This window comes from Gracilinanus agilis, chromosome 6, assembly GCF_016433145.1.
Source record: "Gracilinanus agilis isolate LMUSP501 chromosome 6, AgileGrace, whole genome shotgun sequence".
NCBI classification, from domain to species: Eukaryota; Metazoa; Chordata; class Mammalia; order Didelphimorphia; family Didelphidae; genus Gracilinanus; species Gracilinanus agilis.
Genome location: NC_058135.1, coordinates 250,710,112 through 250,721,263, shown reverse-complemented (window position 1 = coordinate 250,721,263; position 11,152 = coordinate 250,710,112). Strand labels below are relative to the sequence as shown.

The 11,152-nt window shown below is 42.3% G+C and overlaps 1 protein-coding gene across 2 annotated transcripts in view; it reads left to right on the top strand.

Moving 5' to 3' along the window:
* Positions 1-68: 68 nt before the first annotated feature.
* The window catches only part of LGR4 (leucine rich repeat containing G protein-coupled receptor 4), a 117,919-nt gene continuing 106,835 nt past the window's right edge, over positions 69-11,152 (top strand). Inside the window, exon 1 of one of the 2 annotated variants that reach the window (XM_044682158.1) lies at positions 69-658. In XM_044682158.1, the coding sequence (XP_044538093.1) occupies positions 477-658 (182 nt within the window). In that variant the 5' untranslated portion in view covers positions 69-476. The remainder of the gene's footprint in view (positions 659-11,152) is intronic. The other variant, XM_044682157.1, reaches the window with a different exon arrangement.

Here is an 11,152-nt window from a genome sequence, read left to right as displayed (position 1 = left end):
GGGGCGCGGGCGGAATGGCCGAGCAGCCCGCTCTGCAGCCCTGAGGAGCGGCGGCGGCGGCGGCGCTGAAGAGCGAGGAGGGCCAAGGGAGCCGCCGAGTGCCATGGCCGAACCCCGGCCGGGCTGCGTGTCGCCGCTGCCGGCTCGCAGGGGTCTCTGCTGAGCCGGGGGAGGCAGCGAGCGCCGCGGGGCGAGTCACCTCTGCCTATCCATGGAGCAACAGCCGTCACGGGCGGCTAGAGACAGCGCCAGCGCCGCCCGGGGCTAAGAGTGCGCGGACAGACTCTGACCCGCCCGGCCCGGCCCATCCGCGGATCTCCCTGGGTGAGCGCAGCGCGAGGAGAAGGCGGAGAAGGCGGACTACGAGGAGGAGCTGCGGTAGCGGCAGCAGCCCGACCGGGGCTGCCCGGCCGGCCACTGCGGGGCCGCAGAGCCGGGCGCTGCGCTGCGCTCGTGTGCGCCCAGCCTCGGCGGCGATGCCGTGCCTCGGTTTGCTCTGCTTTTTGGCTCTGGGCTGGGGCAGCTCGGCCGGGCCCAGCGGCGCGTCCCCGCCTCCCTGCCCGGCTCCCTGCCGCTGCGACGGCGATCGCGGAGTGGACTGCACCGGCCGAGGGCTGACGGCCGTACCCGGAGGTCTGAGCGCGTTCACCCATTCCTTGTGAGTTCTCCGCCCCACCCGGGCTGCAGGGAGGGAAGCGGAGACGACTGAAGGGAGGCGGAGAGGGGACCGGAGCGCGGCGAGGTGCGGTGCCCGGAGCCCCCAACTGCACCTCGGCCTGTCCAGGCGGGTGCTTCCCGGCGCAGAGCCGGGAGCGCGCCCGGGCCGGGGAGAGGTTAGAGGGCAGCGGAGGAAGGAGGGAAGAAGGGAAGGAAGAAAGGGGGAAGGGGGAGGAAGGAGAGGAGAGAAAAACAGAAAGGAAGTGAAGGAGGGAGGAAGGACGGAGGGAAAGAAGGATGAAGGAATCTGGCCATCCAGGGCCCTGGCTCTAAGGGTTCGTGCCAGACTAAGGCATGCTGCGATGTGTGTGACCTGGATTTTCCTGTGTCTCAGCACGTGTGGAGGAAGGAAACATCTGTGATTCGTTCTCCGTCCCCCCTCTTCCCGCACAGGTTGGCAGTTTGTTTAGATCCAGGTAGAGGATAGATCCCTCCCCTCCAGCCCTCTGGTAAAACTTAAGAACTAAGAGCTTTCTGAGGAAGGGAGGAGGAAGTGGAAGGTTGCTCTTGCATCAGAAGACTGTCCGTCCAAACATTAGCTTTTTAAAGATGGAATGTTGACTTTGGGGAGGTGCAGATGTCCAGAAAAAAATGAAACCTAACAAAGCCTACACCCAAAGACAGACTTGGGTGATAAGATAGATCGTATCTTTCTATGACCCACACTAAATTTCAGTTCTAATTATTTTGAGTTGACCGCAGTTTCATGGCCTTGAGTTACTCAAAGGATTCTGATTCAATAATGAACCTACAGAACAGCTAACTAAAGACCCCTATCTCTCAGTTTAGAAATAAAAGAAGACAGTTGGAAAAACGTAGGGATCCCAAGCATTTGACTTATGCCACTTACACAGAATACCATGCATGCACATCCTATTATGTGTGTCCTTCATCAGCTGTGAAATAGTGACTCGAAATCAAGAACATCTGGGGTCACATCATGCCTCTGACCCAATAGCTCTGGGTCTCTGGGGAAGTTATTTACCCTTGGGAGCCTCAAGCAATTCCCTAGGACCCATCTACTAACAGGAATTGTAATTTACTGTTAGGTTGATGGAGGGAATTCCCACTGAGAGATTTGGTGAATCAAACAACAGACATTTTAATAAGTGCTTATATTATGGGTCAAGTACTCATTTAAGTACTGAATTCAGATTCATAAATGAGATAATAAGTCCCTGCCTTCAAGGAGTTTAAATCCCAGATCCTTTTCTTGTCTTCCTTGTAGTAAAAGACTAATGAATGATTAAATGAAGAGGATTAGAGAGTATGATTGGGTTTAGGAGTGTGGGGATGACTGAATCCCTTATGGAAAGCTCTTATCTCTAAGAGGGATGATGGATATTTGGTCAGACAAGTGATGGAGATGGAGTATTTATATCCTAGTGAAAGAATTTCTACTGAGTAGAGTAGCCTAGTTATCAGCTTGGTCCACACCTTTGCATCCCTCTTTGGTCTTTACTGTAACTATAGGTTTTTTCTACTCTGACAATTTTCCCTCTTGGTAATTGTGCTTTTGTAGGCATTTTAATTTTAAATGATTAATGTACAACTTCTAACATTAACCCAAGCAACACTGTCTTTGAATCTAGTGTGGCACACTTTTATTTCCCAACAAAAGACCCAAAAGTAATAAACTAGTTAGAATGAAGGGATCATAGGATCATAGATTTATAACTTCAAGGGTTTTATTTGGAGGTTATCTAGTCTGACTTCTCATTTTACAGATAAGGAAACCAAAACGTGGAGAATTGAAGGAATTTGCTTAACAAAGTAATAGGGGCAGAAAGGGGCTGAAATAGAATTTGAATCCTGGTTAATTGCCTTTAAAAAATGCAGCAAACTTTTAACTGCACCAAGGTGAACATTATTTATTTCTTTAAAAACTCTTCCCTTCTGTTTTAGAATGGAAATTAACAGAAGAACAGTAAGGGCTAAGTAACTGAGGTTAAGTGACTTGCCCAGGGTCATAGAGCTAGGAAGTGTCTGAAGCCAAATTTGAGCCCAGGACCTCCCCATCTCTGTCTACTGTGCTACCTAGCTGTTCCCATATTATAAATTATTAACATGACTTTCAAAAGCCCCTGGTAGAAAAAATGTATTGTTAATATACGGAAAAGAATACAACATTTCACCAGTGGGACACAAAGAGAAAGTACCTTGAATCTGAGTCTCAGCTTCCTCATCAGCAAAATAAAGGGGTCAGAATAAATCATCTTTAAGGTCCCTTTCAGTTCTGTAACTATGGTCCTTTGGCTTTGTGTTTATGCAAGGACTTCGACTTAAAAGTAAAATAATAGATGTACTACCTAAGGTGGTACTCTTAGGTGGCACAGTGGATAGAATTCCAGGCCTGAAGTCGGGAAGATTCATCTTCCAGAGTTCAAATCCAGCCTCAGACACCTATTAGCTATGTGACCCTGGGCAAGTCACTTTACCCTGTTTGCCTCAGTTTCCTCATCTTTAAAAAGATTTGGAGAAGGACAATAGCAATCCATGCTAGTATCTCTGCCGAGAATACCCCAAGTGGAATCATGAAGAATCGGACACAACTGTATAACAGCTTTTTAGATGAATACAAACTGGTTTGGTTTGGTTTGCCATTTCTGCTGTTCAGATCCAGTGGTAGGCATTTCCTCCAAAGACAGCTTTCTGTCTTTCTCCAAAGACATCCCTTACTGTTAAAAAATAATGATGTTGGGGCAGCTGGGTAGCTCAGTGGAGTGAGAGTCAGGCCTAGAGACAGGAGGTCCTAGGTTCAAACCCGGCCTCAGACACTTCCCAGCTGTGTGACCCTGGTCAAGTCACTTGACTCCCATTGCCCACCCTTACCAATCTTCCACCTATGAGACAATACACCGAAGTACAAGGGTTTAAAAAAAAAATAATGATGTTGAAGGACCAAACTGAGAACAGAAATAAATATCTTGAAGGTGATTAGGATAAATATCTTGAATAAAGAAATAAATATCTTGAATGTGATCTTACTCAGGTAAGAGCAGGACTGCAGAATTGAGGTTATCTTTATTTAACAGATTGCTTAAGAGACTGAATTTTGGCTGTTTGAGGGGGAGGTGGTCTAGACCTGTGATTTCATTGGTTAGGAGGACTAGCAGTGTGGGGAAACCCCTTCCATCAATGAAGATGGATAAGATGGATAATTGTTTGTAATTTATAGTTTCAGAGCATTACCTAGGGTCTAAATAATTTACCTGTGATGACACAGCTCCTGTGGGGTAGAACTAGGACTTGAACTCAGGCTAGCCCTTCATTCACAATTCTAGTTGAGAAGAAGTGGATCCTTCATCCATGTGCCTCTTAAAACTTTGAGGGAAGAACTCTGATCTCTGTCCTTATGATGTACTTCATAACTGTGTCATTTATATTGAGTGTGTCTTACCCCTAAGCTAAGTGAAGTGGCTAAAACTATCTGTAAAGTATTTGCAGATTTTCATGCATAAGTAATGTTCTCATTAAAATTCTCCTTTTCCTCTTTTTCTGCTCCCCCTTCCTAGAAACAAAGTTAGATCAGGCAAAGGTGATTTATAACAACAGTAATATGTGGTACTGGAACATTTCTCTAATCTTTTTAAGCCTGAAGTGCTCAGATACATAATTTTGATTTACAAATTCTGTGGGCTCATTGGTTAAATAGATCTTGAGCTGGAAGGAAGCTCACAGGCTGAGTACTCAATCATAGGATTATAGATTTATAGCCTGAAGGGAGCTGTGGTACAGTGGATAAGAGAGAAGGATTTGGATTCAGAGGTCTGGCATACCTGGGTTCAAATATGACCTCATACATTTACTAGATGTGTGACTCTGGGCAAGTCACTTCACCTTTCCTACAAATGGGGATAATAAACACATCTACCTTTCTGGGTTGTTGTGAAGATCAAGTGAGATATGGAGCTATATTTTACGGAGATATTACCACTCTTCTGCCTTGGAACATGAAAAGTAAGAATTTAAAAAAAAATTTTAAAAAATGAAATGAGACAATGGGAAAAGTGCCTTTTGTTTTAACATCCTGGTGATGGAAAATTGAGATAAAATTGAGGCTCAAAGGGAGAAGAAGCTAAGGTTTCTGGGAAGTGGAGGTGAGGAATTGAAGAGTGTTTCCAGTGTAGAGAGAGCTTACTTGCCTGGGGATCACAGGTAGAAGATGGAACATGTCCTGTGAGGAGCTACAAATAGGCAGGTTCAGCTGGAGCCTAGCATATGTGACTAGGCAGTAAGGATGACATCCATCCCAACCAGCTTGGTTCCGATGTAAAATGTGACCTGACTTGTTGCTTCTGAGTGTGGAAGATGATTTCCTTTTGATTCAAGAATTAGTAAATCTGCCATGGAAAACTTGTTTAAGAATGTTTTAATAATGAAGAGGCTGTTGTTTAATTTGGGCAGCTAGGTGGTGCATGGGGTAGAATGTTGGGCTTGGAGTTAAAAAGACTCTTCTTCCTGAGTCCAAATTCAGCCTCAAACAGTTACTAACTATGCGACCCTGGGCAAGTCATTTACCCCTGTTTGTCTTCCATTTCCTCATCTTAAAATGAGTTAGAGAAGGAAATGGTAGCAGAGACCTGGCTTATAGGTCCCCTCACATTGTCACTGGATGATCCTGTTAGACTCATTTTCCATTGAATGTTCCCTCAGGTCTAAAAAGGAGTGGGTTGAATTTGAGGGACTTTAAAGGTTCCCTCCTGCTCTGAAACATTGTACTTCTGCCAGCTATGGAGTAATAAACACAAGGAGCCCCACATTCTCTGTGGTTGAAATCTCTGTAGTTATTGAAAACTTTTTCAATGACTTGTTTTTTGCAGTGTTTACTATGGGGGAAATGACCTATTTCCTCCCTTCATTTGTCAGCTATGATGGTGTCTATTTCAACTAACTACTCATTTGTGCCTTGATATCCAGTAACTAACTCTAGTTCATGGAAGTAGTCTAAAATCTGGTGTTGTGCCTTTGTTAAAAATTAAACTGACAGATGTGCCCTCGACTCTGGAATATCTAACTTGCAGTTGTCTTGATAAGAGGAGTTGTTTTGTTGTTTGTTTGTTTTTCAAAGCTAAATTTCTAAGATGATATTTTTCCAATTTCAATGTAAAAACAATTTTTAACATTCATTTTTTTAGAATTTTGAGTTCCAAATTTTATCCTCTTCTCCCCCAATATTGAGAAGGACCTTTAAAAAAATCCAGATCTGTAATTTCACAGGGCCTGCAGAGAACTTTCTCAATGTAGATGAGAATCTGGCATTGATTCTTAGAATTTTTGAGAGCTGCCTACAGTGCTAAGAGATCATATGACTTATCCAGAGTCACACAGCCCAGGACAGTGTTAGTGGAGGAAGTTAGATCTTAAAAAGTGCTTTGAATTGAAATACCTGTCAATCAGCTCCTCAAACTGCTGAGTGGTAGTGTTTGAAATTTATTTCTTGGTAGTTCTAAAATCCACTTTTCTTGAAAAAGTTTAAAAAAAGTTATCCAATTTATTGCTATTTTCTCTCACTTTTTTAAGCCTTTTTTTTTGGTCAGGGAGATCAAATGTTTTAGTTGTTTTGGTTTTTTGTTTTTTCCTTTTTTAGGATTAACAAGTGTTTTCATTGGAAAGCCTGGCTTGTCAATGAAAAAAGAAATAAAAGGGACTGATATTTAGCAAATTGGTCCCCATCAGAAAAGCCACCATGTCAGGCCTCCACGCACAATTCTTTTGTGTTTTCAACACCTGATTGTCAAACTGTTTGCCATTTGTGAACTCTATTGTCTGCAACTGGCCCATGCAGAGTGGACTTAGAAAAATCTGGGGTGGGGGAGGGAGACAATTTTGGAAAGTCTGGCTAAATGTGGAGAATCATCAGCTTTCTAGAAACTTTAATAAGATTCATGGTCTGTTCAGTAAATAACCATTTAAAGGGCAAGATGTAATTATATAGTGTGCTTGGTTCTATCCAGGCACAGGGTAAAAAAAAAGATTTTAATTGAAACCCTGTTAGGAACTGATGACAAAGCCAAGAATCGTATTTGTTAAGAAGCTTGTGTGGTATGAGACCAATTGAATTTCTGGTTACAAGTAACTGACTTTGAGTCTCTAGAAAGATCTCACATTTTAGGCAGTTGTGGGTGTTAGTTGTGGTATAACACAGACTAACCAGAGGCAGCTAGACCTTGGGAAGTGGATACAATTCTGGACCCAAAGTTAGGAAGACTCGAGTTCAGATCTTGCTTTGGATAGTTAGTAGCAGTGTGACTGTGAGCAAATCACTTAACCTCCATTTGCCATGGTTTCCTCAATTGTAAAATGGAGATCATAATAATTCCTGCCTTACAGGGTTGTTCTGAACATCAAATGAGACAATATTTGTAAGGTGCTTAGTCCTGTGCCTCCAACCTAGTGGGTGCTTAATAAATCATGGTAGCCCATAATAAGTGTTCATTTCCTTTCTTTGTCCTCCTTTTTAAGTAGATTTTATTTCATTTGATGTCACAAGAAACCTATCAGGTAGGGCTAATGTTCTCCCCATTTTAAAGATAAGAAAACTGGGGGCAGCTGGGTAGCTCAGTGGATTGAGAGCCAGGCCTAGAGATGGGAGGTCCTAGGTTCAAATCCGGCCTCAGACACTTCCCAGCTGTGTGACCCTGGGCAAGTCACTTGACCCCCATTGCCTACCCTTACCACTCTTCCACCTATAAGTCAATACACAGAAGTTAAGGGTTTAAAATAAAAAAAAAAATTAAATTAAAGATAAGAAAACTGAACCTTAGCAAAGTTGTGATTTACCCCAGGACCTTTTGATCCAGTGCCTTATCCAGCAGTCTTCCTTCTGGCTGCCTCTCATCTGTGCTATTCTGGATTGTGGGTATGATTGAGATTCAAGGCCATCCTCCAGAAAATCCTGGAAGCAAGAAGTAAAAAGCAGAATATCTCATTCCTTTTTTTCCTAAGGAAGGTCTTTCCCAAGGATGAGGATGAGGTAAGCCTTGAGCTACATGTGTTGGAAACAGCTGTGTGACCTGGGGAGGTGTGAAGGACCCCTAACTACAGGAAGCAGGTAGACGGAAACAAGAACTATTGGTTCTGTGACCTGCATCTGCTGGAGGGGATCCAGTGAAACCTGTCAGGGAAGGGAGTTGAGAGACCTGGCTTTGATTCCTCCCTTAGGCACATAGCTTGGTGGTGGTGGAATAGTCACTGCCTTTGTCTGCCTCCATTTTCTGATCAATTAAAATGGAGGTAATGAATCTAGAGTCTCTACTTCACTGGATATTGTGATGACTGAGTGATACTCCCTGACAAAAGAGCTTTTAACAATTGCAAAGTGTTACATAAATGTCAGCTGATGTTAAAATTCTCATAGTAGTGTGACAGAATTCACACTGGTCTGTTATCTGGGCAGGAGAAAGATATTCCATGATACATAGTGACACAGTAGATAGAGCACTGGACTAGGAATCAAGAAGACCCAAGTTCAAATCCCTCCTCTGACACTTAACCAGCTGTGTCCTCCTGGGCAAGTCATTTAGCTTCTCTTGGCCTCATTTTCCTTTTTTGTAAAATGGGTATCATAATAGCCCCAACCTCCCAGGGTGGTTGTAAAGATCCCATGATATACCATTTGAAAAGTGCTTTTGCAAATCCTAAAATGCTACATAAATGCTGTTATTATGGTTAAATATTTGGTGGCTTTGACTATTTTGATTGTTTGTAAAATTATTTGGGATTTCTTTTAGTAGGATCATTTGGGTTTTTTTTGTATTTATATCTCCAGTGCTTAGCGCAGTGTCTGGCACATAGTAGGTACTTAGCAAATGTTTATTGACTGAGAACCGAAATTAAATATTTATACCAGACTGTCAGTGGGAGTTTTTATTTGAAAACTGAGCAATTCAGTGTAACTTAAACAAACAAACAACTACAACCATGATCAAATGTTTGAACTTGATGCACAGAAAATGAGTTAGCTGCAGCCCCCGCTTCCCCATTAAAATTTTTTTTTCTATTTGGGGAAATTTACTTTAATAAGAGCATGTGAAGAGTGACATAAATTTGGCCCAGAGACAGCGGCTTTACCTTGGAGCAGTATTAGGCACAGCTAAAGAATGTGGCCAGCTCTGCTTCAGAACTTCCTTCCCTCATCCCTCCCCCCTGCTCTCCTGGAACGTTCCAATGTGGAACTTCCAGCATAAACCACTGTAATTTAGAACAAGTGACAACATCTATAACCGGACTGGGAAGCCTGCGGAGAATTTCTTTAATGTGCAGCTACATGGATTTTATAATTCTCATTTTTAAGAGTCAGACGGGCAGGTTCGTGCATTGCTGAAGCCTGGAAGAGACCCACTGTGCATTGAGTAATTTTGCCTGTCTTGTCGTTCCCTTCCCAAGAAGTGCTTGGAGGAACAGCCAGGCTATGCTAAGTGTCCATGCAATGGAGCCTGCATGTCCACGTCATTCAGGATTTCTTTTGTAAATGATAAGAATCATTGTTGAAAGAGACCTAAAAGTCATAGGTTCATAGTTCTAGAACTAGCAGGCCTCAGATGCCATCTAGACTGACTATTATTTTTTAAACACTTATCTCCTGTCTTAATATCAGTTCTGAGACTGAAGGTAAGGGCTAGGCAGTCATGGTTAGGCTAGGGTCACACACGGTGCCACATTATTGCATATCTCATAGGCCAACCTTACCCCAGCACATGCCATGCAAATATGAAACATTTATTTATTTATTTTGAGGTGTTTTTCCAAGATTACACGATTCATTTTTTTCTCTTTCCCCTCTTTCTTCCCCCCACTGACAAGCAATGGTTATACATGAATTATCACTCAAAACCAAATTAATTGTTTTATTTTGCAAATGCAAAATTACTATAGACCCAGAGATGGAAGGGGCCTTAGAGATCATCCAGGCTGAACATCTCATTTATAGATAAGGAGACTGGGGCCCAGAAAGTTTTAAGTGGCTTGTCTGCTTATTAAATATGTGTCGAATTGAATTGCCCAAGGTCACCTAAGTGGTAAAATACCAGAGCTGGAACTGAACTTGGATTCCCAGACTAGCCTATCTTAGCAAAGAGGGAAAGGAAGGGGATAAACATTTATACAGTGCCTGCTATGTGCCAGGCACTATGCTCAGAACATTATAGATATTATCTCAACCCTAAAATGTTGGTCCTGTTTTTGTTATTCTTGTTTACCTTGAATGAATTTTATGTATTTATATGACTACGTGTTTTTTCCCAATAGCATGTAAGCTCCTTGAGGGTAAGGTCTGTTCCATTGTTGATTCTTCTGAATCTCCGTTGTTTATATATATATATATATATATATATATATATTACAGTTCTTGGCTCATTGCAGTCTCTAAAGAAGTACTTACTGTTTCTTAAATTTGCTAATTTTCATTGCTGCTGCTTCAAATTCTCCATATTTTCTTTTTTTTAGACAAGGTCCCAGACTGAACCTGGCCAGCATTATGGAGGAATGTTACTGTGCCCTTAATAGAGAAAATAAAAAGATGAATTTAGAGATAACACAAACTAACCCAATTACCATCTAGATCGGGGTCACCTAACCATGCTACATGTTTTTGTACGACCTGAGAGCCAAGAGTAGTTTTTATATGGTGAGATAAAGTTTGTATTTAAACATGTAAAAACTATTTTTTAGTTTTAAGACATACAAAAGCAGAGGTCAGCCATGGTTTGTTAAACCCCCTGATTGAGCTACTATTACTTCTTCTCTTGTGAAGTAACTATTAAATCAAGTCCTTTTTCCAGTTTCTTGATGAGTATGTCAGGCTCAAAGTACAAACCCCTTGTTGGTCTAACATCTTGATTTCTTTAGTCGTGAGGAAATCTAGATTAGTTTGGCACAGCTGTCATTCTGAAAAACACATGCCAGCCTTTCTTTTAGAACCAGTTAGAGTATGTTTTTTGTATCCATTGACAGTATTGTGCCATCCCTAAATCATAGATTTAAAGTTACTTTCATTCTCAAAATGCAAACCTTGGTTCCTGGGGCCAGGGAAACAAGTCTCAGGGAGACAGGCCAGGGACAGCTGGGTGGAACAGTGGGTAGAGAGCCAGGCCTAGAATCAGGAAGACCTGGGTTCATATCTAATCTCAGACACTTCCTAGCTTTGTGACCCTGGGCAAGTCACTTAACCCTATTTGTCTGATCCATGCCCTTCTGTCTTAGAGTTTTTACTAAGATAGAAAGTAAGGGTTTAAAAAAGGTGGGAAGCACTCTGGGATTTGGTATGTCTCTTTAGCATTATGATATGACATAGTCTTTCATATCATCAGGATGGTACCTCTGTAATCTTTTAAACCTGCTTAATTTTCTGTTTTCTGGAGCTAAATTTGAGTGTATTTTGGTGCTTGAGGATTTTTTAAAAGGATTGTTTACTTTTTCTTTTTGGGGGGAACTT